The sequence below is a fragment of the Sarcophilus harrisii genome, chromosome 3 (assembly GCF_902635505.1).
Source record: "Sarcophilus harrisii chromosome 3, mSarHar1.11, whole genome shotgun sequence".
NCBI classification, from domain to species: Eukaryota; Metazoa; Chordata; class Mammalia; order Dasyuromorphia; family Dasyuridae; genus Sarcophilus; species Sarcophilus harrisii.
Window position 1 is genome coordinate 478484385 of NC_045428.1, and position 23547 is coordinate 478507931.

At 34.4% G+C, this 23547-nt stretch overlaps 1 protein-coding gene across 2 annotated transcripts in view; it reads right to left on the reverse strand.

Annotated features, from left to right (window-relative positions):
* PDGFD (platelet derived growth factor D) overlaps positions 1 to 23547 on the reverse strand; it is a 296873-nt gene that overhangs the window by 93744 nt on the left and 179582 nt on the right. Inside the window, exons 2-3 of one of the 2 annotated variants that reach the window (XM_003764293.4) lie at positions 4805 to 4991; positions 1610 to 1790 (exon numbers count right to left, since the gene is read on the reverse strand). In XM_003764293.4, the coding sequence (XP_003764341.1) occupies positions 1610 to 1790; positions 4805 to 4991 (368 nt within the window). Of the gene's footprint in view, positions 1 to 1609; positions 1791 to 4804; positions 5010 to 23547 lie in introns of both variants that reach the window. The other variant, XM_003764292.4, reaches the window with a different exon arrangement.

Genomic DNA, 23547 nt, shown 5'->3' on the forward strand with positions numbered 1-23547 from the left:
ACGCAAAAGCCATGAAATGAAATGAAATATAACAAAAGCTGTTGTAAATTTGCCTTTTGAATAGAGAAAAAAAAGAAGCTGAAGAAAAGAACCCCATTTTTAGAAAAGATTGCTATAATATTCAACGGAAAGAATTTCTGAAATCATTATATATCTATGCACTGAGATGAATATAAAATTCAGTGTAGCTGTATCAGCTTGACATTTAGGGAGAACATGTTTATTGAAAAATAAATCACCTAATGTAATATATAGTTGGTGCATGGTATGTGTGTGTGTGTGTGTGTGTGTGTGTGTGTGTGTGTGTGCGCATAGGGAAAATAGTGGCTAGATTGCAGGACTTGTAATCAGGAAAATTTGTTTGAATCCTGCCTCAAACATTTACTAACTGTGTGACCCTGGGCAGTTCACTTTTTTCAGACTCAATTTCCTCATCTCTAAAATGGGGAGAATAAAAATTTTCCTCCAAGGAAGGTTGTAAAGACAAAATAAGGTTATTTATTTAAAGGGTTTGTCAAATTATACAGTGCTATATTATTATTTAGTCAGCTTCATCACCATCATCCTCATTTCTATACTATCTGTATATTTCATCCTCCTGTTATTCCAAGGCTTCAAGATTAACGGCTAAATTTCATTAATTGCTACATACCAAGACATAAATCAAAACTCACAAATACAAATCAAAGATACTGAATCTGGTGAATTCAAATGTGAAATTGGAATGTGGTATTTCTGACATTTGGGCTGGGGCCTCAGAATCAGTAATAAATGTAGAAACAAAGAACATTTCTGTGTACTGAAATAAAGCTTAATGTAGTATTTAAGTGAAATGTGCTATAATGCTGTTTCCATTGCTAAGATTCCTGCCAATATGATACAAAGCCAAGAGGCATCAAAGGGAATGCACTTTTAATAGGACTACAATTAACCACAAACATAGTTCTAAATCAAGAGTACAGTGTAGGGTTAGCAACAAATATGAATACTGTATAAACTTGTATATGATTTATTCATCTATGCATAGTTCAACTAATAAGTCCAAGGCTAAGGGCATGAATGTAGTCCCTCTTTATGGCATTTTTAAAAAACTCTCACGGCCACATACTCTGTCTCTTCCCAGTCAGCTCTCTTGTAAATATGTATAGGCAGAAGCAAGTCAGAGGATAGGGATGTACTAGTGTAAATCCTTTCCTACTCTTCAGAAACCAAATCATACAAAACCGTTCTTGTCCCATTAATAGTAGATTCTTAGCATTAATACTAATAGATATTTTTTAATAGGCTGAATATCATGGCCTATCTGGGCAACTGACTTGATTTCTAAATGCAGGTTTACTTTGAGTAGTTTTAAATGTCCCTCCACGTTTGAATACAATCTATCTCCAAGCTCACTCATCTCCAAACAGGCAGATTTTCCCAGAAACACAAACTATACCATCTCCAAAGTGTGCCTTTGGGGTGATGGTAGTGAAGGGATAGGGGGGAGGAGGGCAGAGAGGTTTATAGTTAATTCAAACTTTGCCCCAGTGTATTTAATTATAGTATCCATTGTCTGTACTTACAAACCATTGTCTGCTTTTAACCACAGGGTTCCAAGGCTACTTACCACAAGAGAATAATAAATCTTGAATCCTGGTTTAGCCACAAAATAGTCATCAGACTTGAAGGTTATCTTTATTTGGTTTGTTCTTGAAGTTATCCTTGGAGGGACTTCCTTTTGTCCACACCACCGGCCTCTTATAACAGTACTGGTTTCAGATATATCTTCAACCTCCACAAAGTCATACCTAGAATTAAATAAATGGGCAAGTTCTTTTAAAAACATTAAACAAGGTTTTAAAATTGCCAACTGTGCTAACTTTAAATATTAGAATTAAATATTTGGAACTAACAATGTTTAAGAAAGCTCTAAATATAATCCAGTTAGTGATGTTGAACTCTCAATAGGCACTAGTTATTTGACTGTGGACTCTACACATATATGTCTAAAAGCTGATCTGAAAATGTTCACTTTGTCCCAATGTCCCAAGTCATTGATTATCAGTCATTTTCTGTATTATGTGGTTTTCTTATTATGTCTTCCTCAAAACAAAACCAAATCCCAAACCCAAATAACTGGATACTTCGTTCACCAGTGCAGATTTAGCACAATACAATTATCGCAGTCTCCATGCTATGCCTGAACATGAGTGATGCTTACCATTAAAATGCAGAAATACTCCCCATTTTATTTAAAAAAAAGTTATTCTTAAGCATTTAAGAGTAAATTCCTTCTGTACTTTTCCTTTACCTTTCTCTCTTGCCACCTTAAAGTGTCAATTGACAAGTAGATACAAGGGGCTTATTATTATATGATCAGAAGGAGGAGGGGGTAAGTGGAATCCATTGTAATTCATTTCCATTTTACCTGACTATCATGAGGCCTTTCCAACTTTTGCAGGCCCCAAAGACCAATTGCCTTGAGTAAAATTCAGCTCAGCAATAATGGCTTGAGTTTTGCTTGAGTTTGCAACTATTTTAATAGTTGCTTGAAGGGGAAGAGTTCATAAAAATAGATCTTGAAGAAGAGTATAACAAATCTCTTCAAAGAAGGATATGATTGAAAATAAAAGAAAGATTGGTAGTCTATAGAAAGAGTTACATATAACTAATGGGCAGACCATGTTCTATACTGGTATCTTTGAAATAACAGGAGAACATGCAGAAAGCCAGCATACTGAGAGAACCTCTGTGGCAAGCCTATGGGAAGACATGGACAAGTATCACATATAATGTGCAGGTATAGATTGGTCATAATCTGAATCCTTTCAGTGAATACCACATCAAAGTCACAAATCCCTTAGGGCACTAGGAGTTCCTGATCATTCCTGTTTTCTTGTTTCTCCTCCCCAAAAATAATAAAGAAAATCCCTACAAGACAGATAAAAACCTCAAGGTTGGTTCTATTTAATCTCTATGTAAATATGAACTGGCTGCTCTTGTGTACATTATTCTTTTCATCCTGGCATACATTACCGTCTATGGTCCCAGAAAATAATAGTTACTGCTGTAAGCACAATAAAAGCTGTCTGTATAATAAACATGCAACAAAGGACAGTCAAATTTGAGACACCAAGTTGTTATTATTCAAAGGAAAATAAACCTGCTGAAATGGTTTAGCAGTTCAGTAGTTCATTGGTAATGCAGAACAAGTGTGAGCAGTAAAATACCAAAAAGCCCTTCCGCAAGTCCTATAAATGCTAATTAAAAAAAAACAAGATGCTGTGAGTGAACAATCAAAAAATATCAGCCACCTAACATTATATAATAAATATGCTAAGAAAAAAAGTAAGGCAAACACAGCAACAAAAACCTCCCTATTTTCCTCTCCAAATACTCGTTGATGAACTAGGGAAAGCATGTGAAAACATATCATTTGAGAAGCACATGAACTGTAGGGTTTTTCCAACTTCCTCCTTATACATGTCTGCGGCCTCCCAATGGCCATTCTGGGTCAGGGAATGGAGCAGGGACATATACACCATTCACTCCCCCATAGAGGTAGGGAAATACCATTACTTTGCATGATTGTAATTTGGTTCTTAGGAGTTTAAACTCCAAGAAACCATTAAAAGGCAGCAAGTAGGACAAACATTTATTAAGCACCTATTAAGTGTTAGTCACTGTGCTAAGCCCTGGGAATGTAGAAAAGGGTGAAAAACATTCCTGCTCTCAACAAATTCACTGTTGAATGGGGAAGACAACATGTAAACAAGACATCTGCAGGATATCTTGTTCTATATGTTGGAGGATGACTGGAGGTCTTAGGCATGGAAAAATAAATCTAAGAATCATCTGCATAGAAATGATAATTAAATCCATAGGTGATATCAGATCCCCCTCTGAAACATTATAGAGAGGAAAAAAGATGACCTGGGATATACAACAGTTATCCCATGGAAGATTAAAGAATGTTGTCACAAATTGGCAATGGCCCCATTATTTAGAAAGTGAGATCTTCCATGGGCAAATAATGTGTTATAGTGAAGAGAATCCCAGTCTTGAAGTCAAGGACTTATCTTCTTGAGTTCAAATCTAGCCTCAGACACTTATTAATTGTGTAACCCTAGGCAAATCATTTAACTCTGTTTGCCTCATCTTTCCTATCTGTAAAATGAGTTGTAGAAGGAATTGGCAAACAACTTTAGTATCTCTCAAAAAAACCTCAATGGGGTCACAACTGAAAAATGACTGAACAATAACAAAAGCAAACAAAAGTTTGCAAAATAAGCTGCATAAGGAGAAAAAAAAACTATTATAGTTTCTAAATTTCCTTCCTTTGAGGCAATCATAAAAGCTGTTGATACAATGGAATCTGAGAATCTTCACATTCACAATCATTCCACTGCACTCAGTCCCATGCTATTTTCCAATTCCTGTAGTATAGCCCACTGGTACTGAAACTTAAAAATAAAACGGATAACAACAATGCCAAAAAAATGTCCCTCTCCCCCCAAAAAAGAACAAACTCTAGCTATAAAAATTTGGTGTGACCATAGGATCAAAAAAAGATATTTGGTTTTGCCATATTATCTTTTTCTTAGTGACATAAAAAGCCCTTGATTTGGAATGAGAAGACCTGAGTACACATTCTAGCTTTTCAACTTATTACTTATGTGACTTTCATCAAATTACTTAACTTTTCTGTTAGTTTTTTAAAAATGAAGGTATAAATAAGACTAGATGGTCTCTTCTCCATAAATCAAATGGTCCTTGGGTCCTTTCAGAGTCTAAAGTGATTGCGACTGCTTGTTCCACTCACCTGCAGATATCATTTTCAGGCTCCTCCAATCCAAACTGATTATCAAAAGCCAACTGTATTCTGGTTTTTTCCTGCGAGTGGAGCCTCCATGTAAGTAGCAGATTCCTGGGGTAGCTGTTAGGGAATCGAGGACTTTGTACGATGCCATTTCCCATCACCTGGATTATCTCTTCTTTTCGATATAAGTCTGTGAGGTGATTGCCGGCTGTTAGTAATCACAACTTGTATAAATTAGTATGATGTTCCAATTATAGGAAAGCAAACAACAATAACAACAATAATTTATATAAAACATATTCACATTTCTTAAAAACACAAGTTCAAGTTCAAGAAAAGGCCTGAGGTTGAAGAAATTAAGTACTCTTCTCACTTATCCTTCCAAATATACTGCCTCCTAAAGCCAACATTGATTTCCAACCACATCTTAATTTAGATGTCTAGAACATCATTCATTAACAGGGAAAGGAACATTGGTTTATGTCTTCCCAAGGTCATTGCTGGTTGTTACTGTAAATATTCAGATAATTCCAAATGATTCACCTGCCATATTTTCCATAGTCTAAAAATGGTCAAGTATTTGTTTACACTGCCATCTGTGCCATGAGCAGACAAAGGATTTTAAAGCATTTTATCTTGACTGAAAATTAAGGCTAGATAAAATTTTCTCCAAAGTCATTTACAACTCACTCACAAAAGTTTAAAGAGAATTATTCTCAGCAACTCTGAAATGTCATGTAAAAATCATTAGACTCAAGTGTAATAATTTCCCCAATATCATATGATTATTAAATGGCAGAGCTGAGACAAACTGAGACTTTATTTTTTGATTTAGGGCTTTTTGAGTTCCCAGTGCCAATCTGAAAATGCTATGCTGGAAGAGTAGCTAATGTGCTGTATTGTAGAGGGGGGAAGGGAAAAGAAAAGAAAAGAAGGGGAGGGAGGAAAAGCAAAGGGAAGGGAAGGAGAATCATCATTATAATATTATCCCACACTTCCCCTTTTGCCTCATCTACAAAATGAGGAGGTTGGATTTGAAACTGTCTCAGGTCCTTTTGTATGGGCAGTTAGGTGGCTCAGTGGATAGAGTGCTGGGCCTGAAGTCTGGAAGATTTTTCTTCCTGAGTTCAAATCTAGCCTTAGATGCTTACTAGTTATAAGATCCTGGCTAGTCAGTTAGCCCTGGTTGTCTCAGTTTCCTCATCTATAAAATAAGCTAGAGAAGAAAATGGCAAATCATTCCAGTATTTTTGCTAAGAAAACCCCAAATGGTATAATGAAGATTCAAACATGATTAGATGTAATTGGAGATGGAATTATGTGAGTTCAAATCCCAATTCAGACTTTAATTGGTGGCACAATCTTTGGCAAGTCACTTAATTTCTTTAAGCCTCAACTTTGTCATCTGTAAAATGGGAATCATAACAGCATCCATCTCATAGGGTTGTGATAAGTATTAGATGAGATAATGGATATAATGTACTTTGTAAACCTGAAAGTGCTACAGAAAGATAAACTACAAATAATAATCATACTTAGGATTGACTATAATTATAATCTGGAGAAAGTATAGCTCACATGGTAATGACTTAATGATCATCAGCTATTAAAGTTAAGTTACTACTGGGGATGGTTCTATCTGTGGTGATAGGATATGAAAGGCAGAGTTACTATAATCTGCTCTTGAATGTAAAGACAATTTTGTCTATCTCACAATCCATTATCTATAGTCTTCCTAAATAAAACAAAGAAGATAAAGTTAGATGTTAGGCATAAATTTGGTTTAAAGTATCTCTTCAACTGTGTAGTTATCTGAAATTTCCCATTCTTGGCAAATTCACTGCTTAATATGTTATATAGTTCATCTATCAATCTGGACTCAGTGGGAGAGAGACAGTGGAGGTAAAGAATCATGATTTTTGAATGAAGTGATGACATACTCCTTACCTCAGGCTAATAGCATTTGTTCAGCAATACACCCTAAAACCTTTTACTATCTTGGCAAAAAAGTCTTTCCATTCTTCACCATGTTGAGCAGATTTTATGCCAGAGGACCTTTTGCTCTTTTCTTTTCCCTCCCTCACTATTAAAAATAACAGATGAATAGTCTCTGAGAGTAGTTCATTTAAGTTCCCAGAATAGGGGGGGTCCAGTGGGCAACAGTTGTGATGGATGTTTTCTAGGGTAGCTTTGTCATAAGCTAATCAGTCATCTAGTTGAGCCAACATAAATGTACAGAATATTTAAAAATGATTGTAGTAGTAGTGATGGTCATGCTGATGTTAATTGACATTTAGATATTATTTTAAAGTATAGGGGGTATTGCATACATTATCTCATTTGAAGACCTTTTTATATGGAAATAGGTATTATTAACCTCATTTTATAGATGAGGAAACCTAGGTCAAGAGAGGTTGAATAATTTAGGACAAGAGAACTAGTGACAGAGATGGGCTTCACAAGAAGTAGTCTAGCACAGTGGATAGAGGACTGAGCCTGGAGTCAGGAAGATGGATTCAAATCCAGTTTCAGATGCTTACTAGCTGTATAAACATTCACAACTCACTTTACTTCTCTTTACTTCCATTTTCTCATCTGTAAAATGGGCATAACAAAAGTATTTTCCTTTCAGGGTTGTTGTAAGAAACAAATGAAAGGATATCTATAAAGCACTTTGTATGTTATCTGGTGCAAAGCAGGTAAATATAAACTATAACTATAATTATTATTCATACAGCAGACTAAGGCTTAAGCAATCTATTTTCCAGCCTGTGTTCTGACACTAAGGAAACTGCATCATCTTGAACAAGTCACTTGGTGTTTCTTGATTACAGATTCATATGTTTTGGTCTTCAATGAACTCAAGAAGTAATCGTCTTATCTCTTCATATTACAAACACATAAACTAAGAATAAAGAGGTGTGCCTTGTTCAAGATCCCAAAGGAAATAAGTGGCAGACTTGGGATTTGAATCCAAAGGACTCTGCATTATACTTTTTGTCTCATCTATAAAATGAGGATTAGATTTGATAATGTCTAGGGTATAATCAAGTTATTTAATAACTTGATATACTCATTAATGTCTTAGGTGCTTTGGAAATTAGAGAAGAATTCCATGGCATAGTCTCTATCCCTAAAGAGGGAACTTACAATTGAGTGAAGAGAAGAAATTCAGACAGGTGGTACTCAATCAAACACTAAAAAAAATCAGATAATCAAGTGCCAAATTCACATACAGTTATGTTATAGAAAATGGGGCTCATGTAATTACATTGATTTGAGGTACCTCCTGTGTGCACTAAAATCACCCAAGTTTTGTACATAATGTTTGAATATTCAATCAGATCTGGGCAGATAGAAGGGGAAAGATGGAAGACATTCCAAACAAGAAGAATAACAAGGAGGAAAAAACATAGAGATGGAATTGAACTATATGTTAGTTATTTATGGAATAAAGACGAGACTGTCCTAACCATAACAAAGGGAGGGCCTTATGGAATAATGTGTGATAAATTCATAGAGTTCTAGATGATCAGATAATTGTCTCTTCTAGGTCTAATCTAAGCTAATAATTTTACTAATGAAAACATTTAGAATACAAATTAGAGTTAAGTCAGGCCGAAAATTTAAATCTTTTTATGCTCCCATTTCATTGGCTTTTTAACCACTTGATGGTTCATGACCAGGAAAGAAATAAAATGAAAGCAATATTTGAGGAATACTCATTTGACAGCAATATTCAAAATGGATCAAAGAGAAGAATATCTAGTTATTACATCTAGGGACAAGACTGTGATGGCCTGAGCTAGGGTGGGAGCAATGCAAAAAGGAAGAAAATGGCTAATTATGAAAGATATTTTAATAAATATAACATGCTTTGAAGACTGACTACGGGGGGCAAGGGACAAAGGTTGAGTCACAGGGAATATGGTAAGAATATTTTGTTGTTTTGATGCAGCTGTCTCCATTTTGTATTAGGTCATCATTTGTGAAGTGTTTGGAAGTTTGTTTTTTATAACTTGTTTCTTTTGAAAAATTAGTTTATAAGTAGAGGACTGTAATCAACATGTATGAGTCTGTAACCATCTGGTAAACACATGAAACCCCCATATAGGTCAAACCATCAATGGAAAAATTTGGTAAACAAACTCATTAGTTTATGTCATCAAGCATCATTCTAATTAACTGGTAAACATTATATCATTGACTACCAATCAGATTTGGGTATAACCAGCTAACTCCCATAACTAAAATGATAAGAAATCCACTAGAGACTCCTAGTTTTCAGGTTCAACTTGGGTCACAATTTAGACAAGCTGCCATGTCCCTCAAGTTTGAGAATCAAGCATTACCCATTCACTTAACAGCAATTCTGATTGAAATTTGCCAATTTTGTAGTCAAGCATTTTAGAGGAAGAGACAGTTTCTGGCTGCACAGAGAAGTAACCTTGTCATTAAATATAGTGAGACATGCTTACTAGCACCCTATAGGAATTTGTATTGGTTCTTTGCTCCTAGAGAGTTAATATGTGAAGTGGCTAATAGAGTATTAAAAACTAATATTTCTATGCATTTGATTAACACAATTTCATTGCTAGTTTTCAAATATAAATTCATTAGTATGTCTATAACATTAATAAGCAAAAGCAATAATAAATTAGTTTGTACATGTACCTTAGTTTACAGGTATACCAATGGTTAAGGGTTAAAAAAGAGAGAAGCTAATGAAAGAAGTATAGGAGTGGAATACGTGAAAGTCAAAAGGAAATGTAGTCAGTGATAATAAATAGAGCAAAGAGACAAAGAAGGATAGAGTGAAAGTCATTGGGTTTGGCAATTAGGAGGTCACTGGCAGTTACTGAGAGCCATTTCAGTGATACCCAGAATGAAAAGGGTGATTTATTCTTTCTCTATTTTATCTTTCCCTGACTTCTTAAAAGCTATTAACTCAAAAGTCATATGTAATGGCATTTTGATCTTTATATTGTGACTTCATTCTGTGCACTGAGGTTAAGACCCGTAATTCTTTCCTAATGGACCACTGAAAATAGGTAGTGTTTACTACAGATCTATACTGGTTGTGAGCCACACTAGAGGTAACATGCTATATAACCTTTCACAAGTCCCTTGATTTATCCAGCCCTTGAGCTTTATTTTACTTTATAAACAAAATCTGACAACTCCCCAAAGCCACATATATACATAATAACTAAATGGGGTTCTTGCTTCTATAAAGACAATTTTAGAGACTCGGCTATTCGTAATCCACTTGAACTACCAGAAAACACTGTTTACAATGGATATATGTCTCCACTATTCTTAGTAGGAGAATAATACTAAATAAAAAAGAAAGAGAATAGGATATCAACTTATGCATGAGATTGCAGCTAAAGCAATATATAAAAATTCATACTTTTTAACTCGAGTGCTCCTTCTTCTCTCTGATGTTTCTTCTCTAACTAGTAACTGTGAGCTGGGGATTCATTGAAGAGATTATGTCATAAATAAAGGAAGCTCATTATGTTGATGTGCTAAAATTCAAAAATCCATGTCTCAGATTCATTTACCAGGAAATATTAGACATCTACTTAAAAGTTTCTAGTGACAAACTAGAAATGAAAAAGTCTAAATTTTATTATATAAAAGTAAACTCAATTTCAAACACATCCTTTCTTTATCCCATCCCTAGAGAAGACAATGTCTAAGAAGAAATGAATAGGTATCCTATTATCTTTCCCTCTACAAAGACCATAATTCAAATTATAATGTTTTAAGATATAAAGTAAAACCACTAACATTTTTGTCTATGGTTGCATTTAAAGAACCCACAACAGGATAACATAATACAGCAGAACTGTGGCATGAAGGTAGAGAAACAATACTGCAGTGCACCTGCCTGATACATATATACCTCAGGGCAGTAGCTTCAAGGTTTTGGTCAGCCTATAAATAGACAAGAAAGCTGGCAACACACTAGACTAAAAAATGGTTCCCAACTTGTGAATGAGCTCACACATACATACACATGTCATTATACACATATAGGTATATATGTGCATATATGTGCCTGTATATTTACATTTAAACATACACGCATTTATATCTGTATCTATATATGAATTGTCTCATTCTTTATGCAAATGCAGAAGGCACTTTTCCATAGAAATAAGATTCTAGAAGATAGAATCTCAGGTCCTTTCATTCAGGCATATTATAACCCATGATGTTTTTGATCCACATTACTAGGAGATATTTATTTGAATCCTACAACTACCATTTATTAACTGTTTGACATTGAGCAAATTCCTCAATTTCCTATGCATAATGCTGACTGGCTCATTTAGGAGGATCATATGTAGTGATCTAGAACTGGAAAGAATCTTGATTCAGTCTCTCCATTTTCCACATTGCTTAATTCAAACTTCTTTATCTCTCTTCATGCCTCCCAATGGCATCCCCATTTCCCACCTTCTCAGCTAAGGCCTTGCTTCATAGTTCACAGAAAATAAATAGTGAAATCATTTTCCAATAGTTCTTCCTTCTCCTTTCCTTCTCATCTCATATTAGTAAGAATCCTTTTATTAGCTCTTCTACTTGAATTTTAGATGAAAAAGTGATACTTTTGATTGCAAACCCTTTGCATTAACAAACGATACAAATTCTCCAAAATGCCACCACCATAATAATTCTTTTCTTTCATCACTCCCTGTCTAGTAGCTCTTTATTTGATTCCTACAAACATGCCAAATGTACCTCCCAATCCTAAAACAAAACATAATAAAACAAAATAAAAAAAAGTCTGGCTTCTGACTTTACTATTCATGGAAATTTTCCTCTCCAATTCATGCAAAATTTCTCTCTCCAAAGTTAGGAATAGTCCCCTAATTACCAAATCAAATCCTCTTGATCACCTTCTCTTTCTATATATTCTCTCTCCTCTGAGTTTTAATGACATTGCTTTCTTCTGTTTTTTTTTTTTTTTTTTTTTTTTTTCCCCATTTGTGTTATAGCTCCTTCTCAGTTTCCTTTTCTGGTTCTTTATCCATATCATACCTTACTAATGTAGATGTCCCCCAAGGCTCTATCCTAGGCCAAATTCTTTCAATCAATCAATTAGTAAGTACCTACTATTTCACTTTCCCCACTACTAGTTGGTGATTCCATTTGTTCCCTTGGGTACAGTTATAATCTCTTTGTAGATGATTCCCAAATGTATATATTCAGTTCTAGTCTCTCTACTAATCCGAAGTTATAAATCTCAGCTGTCTCTTAGACATCTCAAACTAGGTGTCCTAGAGACATCTGATGGTCTTAAAACCAACATATTCAAAAGCAGAATTCATCATCTTTCTCAAATTCTCTGCTTTTGATTGTCCAAATTACTAAAGGCGTTATTATCCTCCAAATTACTCTGGCTCTTAACCTCTGTGTCATCTTCAAGTCCTTCTCTCACTCACTACATATCCATAGTCATATCTTCTTGTTTTCCACCTTCACAAAATTTCTCATATAATATTTTCTTACTCATGTAGCCACAAACTTAGTTTAAGTCCTTATCAATTTTCATCTGGCTATTGAAAGAGCCTTCTAACTGATGCCCTGATACCCTGGTCTCAACTTTATTTCCACTAATAGCTTGACCCCTTTCTATTTTGTCTTCTTCTACCTTACTCCCTTCCATACATTTCACTATCCAGTTTCACCTGTATGCTTGCTGTTACTCTGTCTTATTTCTCCATCTCTCATCTCTGTGCCTTTATACTGTCTGTACCCAATTTTAATAAAACTCTGTCCCTTCACCTTTGCCTCAACTTTTCCTAGCTTCCTTCTAAAGTTAGTTTAAATACTTTTTTCTGCAAGTTTTTCCCTGCACCCCTAAATTGCTAATATTTCCCTCATTCAAATTATCTTAATCTACTTGGTATATACCTTGTATATATACACTTGTTGTTAAAATGTTGCCATCCCCTTAGAATATATGCTCCTCATGGACAAACATTATTTTTTTCTCATCCTTGTCTGATACCAGTGTGAATTTATGAAATAATTTTTTCTAAGTTTCTTTTACTCCTCTGCAACAGGAAGAGATTGAATTAGATCTCTAAGGTTCTTTTGGCTTTATTATGCTATAGTTTAATTTCTCCTCACAGTACAAGGTGCAAAAAGATTCAGAAATGTAAGGCATTGCTATTGCCTCTAAAGAATGAATAATTTGAATGGGATTAACATGTGCAAGAAATACAATTTGTTTTAAAAGTAAAAAGGCAGCATCTGTAGAGCAAAGACGTTTGAATAACCTGATTTCACACCCTACCTTCAACATCTAGGAGTTACTTATTCTCTCTAAGTCTCAGTTTCCTATTCTGTGAAAAGGAGTAGATAAATGTCCACTTTACTTCTCACATAAGATTGTGGTAAACATAAAATAAGTTTATAAATTTAAAGCACTTAAAAAAGCACAAATTGTGATATAAATATTAAATAAAGTCACATTTCAAAATGTTTAACATCATGCCTGTTTATCAATCTTAGGTTATGTGTCTGGTTTTTTGAAAAAAAAAAGCTATAAGTAACCAAATTAAATTTCTAAGCAAATGAAAAAAGATGCCATTTCCCCAAATCTCTGCTGTGAGATTCTGACATAAATATAATGATGATGCTGATGACAATAGGTTTAGCCAGCCAGGTATAAGAAAATGAAACTGAAGAAAAAAAATTATAAGATACTTAAGATTTTCTTGGGAATGTTTGTTTCATCATATAGGAGAAAGGGGATTGAGGAGCAGGAGGGCAAGAGAGAAGAGAGCTAAAGGCTCAAAGGAAAAAAATATTTAATCACAACTGAAAAACTATTTGGAAATGAGCTAAAAAGAATACATTTTATCAATTAGGAAAGGACTAAAATGTTTTAGTTTTATGTAATTCAGTTTCAGTGTCAATAATGGTCTTGGTGCTTATTTAACGTGGTAAAAAAGTGAAGGTAGAGGTGGAAAGAAGTTGACCTGAGAAATCTCTCAAAAAAGGGGGTACAAGAAGTTTTGGATTAGGCAACAGTTGTCAAAGGGTTGCACTAATATCATTTTCTCTCTATGGTTCTCCTTACCTTCCATGTGGTCAAGCCAGATCTATCATTCTAAAGATGGAATGATCAATAAAGAAAAGAACAAAACAGATGGCATATTAATGTAGGAGTTATGTCTAACATTTTTGGGTAGCTCTAATGAGCACATATATGAAATCATCTCAATGAGTGGCTCTCATGGATTTTCATTTCACACATCTGCCTAATTATTATTACTGAATACAATAGGTTGCAACAGTGACCGATTCTCTATTCTGTGAATTGAATAGTATATACTATCATTATTCATACATAGTGAAACAAACTTAGTACTTTCATCCTGAGGAAAGAGAAAAATGCCAATCAGTAAATGTATAAACCAAGTTATTTATTCATTCAAAATCTATTAAGGGCCTATAGCAAATAACTAATTGTTCTGGCTATACAGTGGCTCAACTAAGTATGACAGCAGAAGTACTGTAGAAAATATAAAGATAATTAAGATATAGTTCTTATTCTAAAGGAGTTTATAACCTAACACAGGAGATAAAGTGCTTAGCTACACAAATATACAATATACAATAAATGTACAATGATAATAAATATATAGTGACTGCAAAACACTATAAATTATGTTTATAGGAGAGCTAGAAAATGCTATGGGATGCTTGAGAGACATCTTAGCAGTGAAATAAAAAGAAAGACACATATGCTAACAGCAATATATTCTTTTTGGAACCTAGGAAACTGACTGCTCTACATAAAGAAACATTCTTTGATATATACTTGAAGAAAAAAAAAAACAGAAGCAAAAAGGAAGAGAGAGTGTGTTGAATAGTGAAGGAAATAGTTCACTCTAGAACACGAGTCAGTTTTAGAATACAACACTCTCAAGTGAGTGCTTATTTTATGTTTTATTTAATCAGAAAATTTTTCTATAAATTACCTCCTAGTTAAAAAAGTACGGGGTCAAGTTCTCAACATGTGTAACTCTTCAAGGGAATTGTGAAAGATGAACATTAAGCCATCATCAACACAGATGGGTTAAAATTTGCTTGTAAGCTTATTCAACATTCTTCTTACTGATGTTTCCCAAGGTACTGATATTTGGAAGCAATGAGCCAAACGATTTTTGTGGCTCTAAGTAGGGCATATTTTATTTCATTTAAGGGATACTCATCCAACACCTGGCATGACAACTGCTAATGGGAGTACAATTTTCACTGAACTCGTAACCAAATTTTCTCTAGAAAAACAAGTTTATAGTCCTATGACAAGAAATTCAAGAGCAAAGGCCATCAGGCATTTATTTGGAATTCTCCAACAGAGATTTTCTTACAAACATAAGAAGGCAATAATAAAGTCTCTTCTAAGACTGAGGCAGACACAGGGGATGGGAGTAGGTTGCCAATGGGTGTGAGTACTGTGTCAGAAGCATATCCTTTCTCCAGGTACTGTCCTTTTATCTGACTCTAAATTCATTTGTTGATCATTCTCAAATTTTTCCTGACATAGCAACCTCTGAGACAAATTTTTTGGAGGATAATCACTCTACAATCCCCTGGATTGAAAATTACTTTTCTTTAAGTAACTGAGCTGACTAAATAGATTATAGAAAAAAATAGATAACTTATTCTAAGCACTTTTAATTCCTTGCTTTACTTGGAGAGTAATTGTGCTTCAAATATTATTCATAAAAATCTTTCAGTGAGTAATAAGTTTCCTCCCCCCACTTTGGTTGAAAAGGCAGAAAAGAAAAGCAAATGATGGACATTTTGGCATTTCTTTTAATCTATAAGGCTTCATGTAAATAAGCAGATAAGAGGATTGATTTCTTGTAATGGAAAAAAGTTTGAATGGAATATTTTAGAGTGGGTCACCCTGAAAAATGACATTATATATGGAATGATTTACCTGGTCAAAATGAATATGGCTCTGGTTCTTAAATAACTAAAAGCAGAATAGAAATGAATCACATTTCATGACACCTACTTTACATTTCTTTCCACAATAGGAAAATTCATTATAAGTAATTTAATGCCTAATGAATGCCCTTTGTGTCCTTGAAGTCCTTTTGAAGCTGAAATATTGTATGTAATGTCTGTGTACCTTGTATTCTCTTATTAATATGCTTATCATAATATCTTATGTCTATTTATGTATGTCTTGTTACTTATGCAAGATTTTGACAAAGTGGTTTTCTAGAATCTCAGATAGGATAATGTCTGAAAAGTATTTTGGAAATTATAAAGTATATAAATATGTGAAAATAATGATAGTGACACAGGGTTTGAGTAAAACTCCTGAAATCATGCCTCTTCTCTCTACAATTTTGCCATCTCAAGGTTATCTTTGATTCTTCCCCTTTTCTCACTCCTTAGAACCAATCACTTTGAAGTCATTATTACTATCCTCCACAACTTCTCACACATTTGCTCCTTTTTCTCAACACACATGTTCACCTCAGGCCTTCATCATCTCTCCTATGGATTCTTTCAATCATTTCTTTCTTGCTTTCTGAGTTTTCAGTTTCTTCCCTTTCCAATTCATCTTCTATAGAACAAAAAAATCTTCCTAAACATATATTTAACTGTCCCTTTCATATTAAAGAAACTTCAGTGACTCCCTATTACTTTTAAGATAAAACATAAAACAAAAACAAAAATCAAACCTCATGCGTCAGTTTGACAAAAACTTTTCACAATCTGACCTCAGTCAAACTTTTCAAGAATTCTGCATACTGCTTTCTTTCTCCATCTCTATATTATAGCCAAACTATAATTTGGAAACTTGCTCTTTCCTAACTTTGACATTACTTCCTTTTCTTTTCCTTTGAATAGATTGTCCCCATGCCTGGGATGTACAGCCTCATTACTTTGGCTCTTGGAATCCTTCTTTCAAGATTTAACTCATATGGCATCTTCTTGGATAAGATGCCATATGAGTTGGTAAGTTGAGTAACTATTTTCTGGTTGCTTTAGTTGTTAATACTATTTTCCTCATTAAATTGTTTCAAGACCCTTAGTTATCTGTTCATATGTATCAATATAAGTTCCTTTAGACTAGGTACAGTGTTTTATTTTGCTTTGCACTCTCAGAGCTTAATATAATTTATCATAGTAAAGTTCAACAAATGCTTGTTAAATACATGTTTCTTTAGGTGATTTTAAGCAAAAAATATAAACATATGAAAATTTTACAATCACAATATGAAGAAGCTATGTAATCTACTTCAAAGACTCTAGTCAATTCATGAATGGAATAGATAAGAATTATGCCAGAGACATATTGAGAACCAATTGTTAAATTTTCAGTATGAGTCTTTACACGTCAGAAATTAACAAAAGTTACAGATCAGGCCTTGATTTACTGTTTTATTGATTATCTAGATATAAGAAAGTGAAAGAAAATATTAATAATGCAGATTAAAATTAGACTATGTTGTGTGTGTGTATCTTCCTGGAAATCTGGTTACTGAACACTTACTAGCATATCTCTAATTAGAGGCCATTTCAACAGCCATCAGAGTGGATGACTATACTATACTATGTAACATCTGGCTTTCTCCAAGTACACTTTAACAAGGCAGACAAATCATGCCAACATTTCTGCAAGGTAATATAGATGGCTGCCATCTTTCAGTGAATTTGCTTCAGTATCTTGCTACATAAATGACTGCCTTGACAACTATGGAAATATACAATGGTTCTGCAAAGAATTTCTTATGACATTATGTGACAATTACTGATAGACTTCATTAGCAAATTCAAGCATGAGATGGCTACTTGGGATTTAATAGCTTATACATTCAATATAAGTCAATTCAATAACCATTCAGTCATGAAAACATCTCTGATCACCCTAACCATAACTAGTTTCTTTATATTCTTAAAAAAAAAACTAAAGAAATTATCATCTGTACTTTTCACTTGGCAATTAAAAACAATAGTAGATGAAAGTATTTTGTATTTCCATAGCACCGTACAATTTATAAGGGTAGTTTGCACCCTTTATCTTAATTAAGCCTGATGGCAACCCTATGAGGTAGATAATGCAAATATTATCTCAGAATCACAACATATCAGAATTGGCATGGACCACATAAGTATATTATAACAACTCATAATTGAATCACCATATCTGATAATAAGTTAATAGCCTGAGTAGTGGTAACAGCAATAGCTGGGCTGCATTTAAGCTTGTTTCTTTAAAATTTATGTTCTGAGATTGAGGATTAACACATATTTGCCTGGTACTTTCCACAATCTTATACATAACAGTGTTTCAATAAATATTTAGTTATTTATTTGATTTTCCAATTAAGAAAGAAAAATATCCTAAAGTTATTTTTTAAATTCTCTATACATTTTCCACCTTACTAATATTTATTTACTGATATTTAATGAGAAAACTTTCTCTTGACAGTTCCTTCCCCTGAATATACAAGTGAAATGAATATTTCTTCCTTTGCTCCATATAAACCTTTCCCAGTTTACATTATCCTGAGCACTGGAAAGTCTGACTCAGTGTGTATATATTTTATATTCATTAACATGAACTGCTCTTCCTCATGACATGAAGGTGACCAAGCCCCCTTGAAATCTAGAGAGAAAGCTCCAACAAATATTGCCAAGATAGAAAAGCTTTAAAATTAGGCCTGATGACTGAATTTCTATCCATTCTTTCTAGAACAATTCAGCTACATTCTCAAAAGCTCCTCATTATAAAGCTGACCCTGAGGTAATGATGAATGCTTTAGCCACAGCATTGGTCATTAAGACCCTCTACTAAGTCACAGGGGGATTCTAGTCTACACTGATAGAGAAAGTCTCCCTGCTGACAAAACTAGGGAACACTCAAACATTGAAGTAACACAAGTACACAATTCCAGAAAGAATTAACTTTCTTTTTGTATTCATGTCAATTTAGTATTGTAAAATATGGTTCCGTGAGCACAAAGCAAATCAATAAGAATCTGTGCAGGCACACAAAAATGATAAAGGAAGAGCAAAAGAGTCTGGTAGAAAACAGGATAGAGAAATGTGATGGTCTAAAATTTTGTGTCTGAACTTCTTTAAAGGCATTAGCTGGAAAAGTAGATAAAATATTGGTTTGAGAATCTGGAAGAACTTAGTTTAAATTTAGCTTTGGATATTGGGAAAGTCCCCTAAATTTCTGTCTACCTCAGTTTTCTCAATTATAAAATGGGATAGTATCTACCTCAGAAACTTTTTTTGAGGATCAAATAAGACAACATTTGTGATGTGCTTGGGACAGTACCTGTCAGGATAGTTGCTTAATGAATAATTACTACCCTTGCCCCATCATATGGCACTTATTCTGGGGGAAAAACAAAAACAAAAACAGCTACTTTAGGATCAGTAGTTCAGAATGCAGGAGATCTTAAACCTTGGTCCAACTCTCTCATTTTATGGATGTGAAAACTGAGGCTCACTGATGGAAATAACCTACTCAAAATCTTACAGATATAGAGAATGAGTTAAATTTGAATCCCAGATACTCTGATTCAAAACCAAAATCTGAATTCAGGGTATTTTTTGCTTAATAGTTTCTTATGTGCAGGAGTTAAACTGAAATCTCTTGAAGGCCAAGAAGGGGATGACTATTTTACTTCAATATCTGAGAAGCAAAAGAACTCTGGGCCTATGAAATTTATATATCTTTATTTTATTTTTAAATTTTTTTATTGAGGCAATTGGGCTTAAGTTACTTGCCCAGGATCATACAGTTAGTAAGTGTCACATGTCAGATTTGAATTCTAGGTCCTGCTCACTTCAGGGCCAGTGCTCTATCCACTGTGCCATCTAGCTGTCCCTACTTGTGTGATTTTATTTTTAAATGACTGAGCCATGAAAGATCTATATGGATGTTAATTTCTTTTTAAAAAACCTGCCTCTAATTTTTTTTCTTTTCCTCCTTTCTCTCCCTTCTTCCCTTTTTCCTTCCTCCTTTTCCTCCTTTCCTCCTTCTTTTTCTTCCTTCCTCCCTCACTCACTTCTTCTCTCCCTCCTTCCTTTCCGTCCTTCCGTTCTTCCTCTCTTCCTTTAGTTCCTTTTTTCCTTCCTTCCTCCCTTCCTTCCTTTCTTCCTCCCTCCCTTCTTCTTTCCTTCCTTTTTCTTCCTTCCTACCTCTCTTCTTTTTCCCTCTCTTCCTTCTTTATTTCTTTCCTTCCTCTCTCCCTCCCTCCTTCCCTTTCTTCCTCCTTGCTTTCCTTCCTCCCTCCCTTCTTCTCTCCCTCCATCTTTCCTTTCTTCTCTTCCTCCCTCCTTCACTTCTTTTCTTCCTTCCTCCTTCCTTTTCTTCCTTCCTTCCTTCCTTCCTTCCTTCCTCCCTTTCCTAGACCTATGATTTTATTAGTTAAGGAAACTTCTTTTTAGCAATGCTGATCAGCAATTTTTCTGCATTACACAGTCCAAATTTCCTAAGTTGCCTGGGGTGCAGAGAGGTGGCCTAAGTGGCTAAAGTCGCATAGTTGCAAGTCACAGGGGAAGAACTTGGCTTTTCTTCTGTTTGATTCTCAGTCCAGCTTTTTATCTACTAGGCCATGCTTCATCTCTAATTTAATTTCCATTGAAACTGTCAGTGTATTGTAGTGTGGAAAGACCTTTGGGACTTGAAATCCCAGACTCTGAGTTGAAATCTCAGATCTGCTATTTACTAGCTTTTTTGACTTTAGGCAAATCAGTGCCCTACTTAGGGCATGGTGTTCTTTTCATTTGCGAAACGTTGGATTTGGACTAGATGACCCAGAAGCTCTAAATCTAATGCTCCGTTACTCAGCTGAACTCAATGTCTCTTAATTTAAATAGAGACTACATTGGTTTGACTTCAGTTGTACACAGAGATCATCGTTGTTTTCTCTTTAGGGATTTAGAAATGATTAGAAGTAACTTCCATTTAAAATCAAGACAGATTTTTGCTTCATTTCTGCATCTAGGATTCTGAAACCCAAGTAAGATAGCAAAGTGATTTAAAGTCAGTTGTGGGTATGTATATGAACACATAAACACTCATGTGTGTGTATGCGTGTGTGTGTATGTGTGTGTGTGTACAATGTGCTTACATATGTACAAATTTTTTATTCAGTCATTTTTACATGTTTGACTCCACGATTCCACTTGGGATTTTCTTAGCAAAGAAACTGGAGTGGCTTACAATTTCTTTCTCTTAGCTCATTTGATAGATGAGAGAAAACTGAGGCAAACAGCAGTAAGTGACTTGCCAGGGTCACATAGCTAGTAAGTGTCTAAGACCTGGTTTGAATTCAGGAAGATGACTTTCCTGACTTCATTCCTATCCACTGTGCCTGGATATTTAAAAATCGCAAAGTTACTAATGTGAGTAAAGCTTACATTGTCATTGAACTACAGTATTTATAAACTAGGTCATTTCACAGCTAGCTAGTTTAAAAAGCTGGTATTATTCATTCATCATTTCTTTCAAAGATTACTAAATGTCTTTTCTGTGTAACGCATTGTACAAGGTTCTGGAAAAAAATACAAAATTAAATATCATAGATTTCCCACCCTCAAGGGATATAGAAATTACAAGGGAAAATTATATATATGGAATATATGGTCCCATATGGAATGGGACATGGGATGGTGGTGTTTTTTCATATCATCTGTATTTCAGGAGTATATAAAAAATGCCTCTTATCTAAAGCCCATCTAAAGTCACTATGAAAGAAAATGCTTATTTTTCCCTCCAAAAGCATAAAACACTGTGAATTTTCAAAATACAGTTTTCTAATTGATAATGACACCATGCTGGATGAAATGATACATGCAGTATAGCAAGGATCTTGATGGGTGTGAAAACTGAGCAAATCAAAATATCCTGACATTCCCATAGGCATTAAAATGCACACAGCAGGCTAAAAAATTTTCCCAAATGAAGATGTGCTCAGAGAGTTTTGTATACTTTATCCATTTAGACATTCACATATTTTCTATTTCCATTTACACTTTTAGTTAAAAGTAAACACACGGCATAGTTCTTTATGCAAATCAAATGCCCAGCCAGGAGGCTAAACTAAATCCTGTAGGTTTTAACTATCAATTTCAAAAACATGTAACAGAATTCAAAACCTCAATAAAAATGTGTTTTCTTTCTATTCAGCTGTTTCACTAGAGGAAAGAGTGACAAATAAAATGTAATTCTTTCTATGGTTCTATGGTCCCAGAGAAAAACACTGTTACCTTTTTTTACTTAGGACCCAAAATCATCAAATATTTGAAGTAACTTTGTAGTATGTGCACACATATACATAGCCTAAAATATACTGTGAGCATACACATGTATACATGCATGCACACACATAAATACATATGCATACATACACACATACATACAAATATACACATATGAATGTGTGTAGGCAACCAGATGGTAGAGTCCAGGGCTTGGAGTTAGGAAGATCTGAGTTCAAAGCCAGATTCAGGCACTTAATAGCTATGTGACCTTGGGCAAAAGGCACCCTACTCTTTTTTGCCTCAGTAAAATAAGCTGGACAAGGCAATGGAGAACTATTCCAGTATCTTTGCCAAGAAAATCTCAAGTAAGTTCACAAAAAGTTGGACATGATTGAAATAACTGAACAACAATGATGTATGTATGTGTTATATGTATATACACATGTATGTATACATATTGATATTTGTGTATATGCACATGCATGTGTATGTGTATGAGAGAGAGAGAGAGAGAGAGAAGAGAAGAGAAAGAGAGAAAAGAGAGAGAGAGAAGAGAGAGAGAGAGCTCAAAACACGTTTCATTGGGAGAGAATGTTTCCTTGTCCAATTTTAGTAATTCCTTAGCCTGTCAGAATGAAATTTCAAAGCACAATATGCAACCTAGGGCATTGGATGCTTGCCTTTTCTAATGTGCTCTATTTCTCGCTAAGAATTATCTGAGGTCAACTAATGACTTGCTATCTGTCTCATATTTGGGTAGCATTGCCTTTTAATCAGTCTTAGCTGATGTCATACTTAAATGAATGAGAAAAAAATAAGGATTTACCTAAAGATCTTGTTCACTAATCATTTTCTCCTTGTCCCCAAAGATAATACAGGAAGGAAAGACTACAGCATTACTCTGAAGCAGCAGCCATGGAAACCACACCTGCCACTTAATTACCTGAGGGAAAGGGAAAGAACTGTTCTTTCTGAAACACCTGCTATAACTTTTCACTAAAAAATAAATAAATAAATAAATAAATAACTGTAGGTTTCTCTGAAGTTTTAAGCATTTGGCACTAACTCTTTTCCTCTCCTTGTCTTTCACAGAGGTATTAAACATGCGAGGACCAAACCACATTCAATTCTACTTTGTAAAATATTTACCAAAATATTATAAATGCAATGTAACACAGATAATGTTCATCTGTAGTTTTCTAAGTGTACAGATCCATTTCTATTTGAGTTTGTCAGCACTGGTCTACAGCCTAGCATTCCTTTCTATTGTCTTCTATTTCTTACTCTAGATTTAAAAATTTAAGGGTAGACTGGTCAGGGTACAAAAGTCAGTGATGCTAATGCTCCTTCCACTCTTAATCTTTGTTTTGATGATTCTTTTGATTACATGGATCTTCAAGAGGTGAGAGACTATGGATATAAAAAGCTACATATGCTGTCAGACTTAGTTAATATGCTGCTTAGTTTTC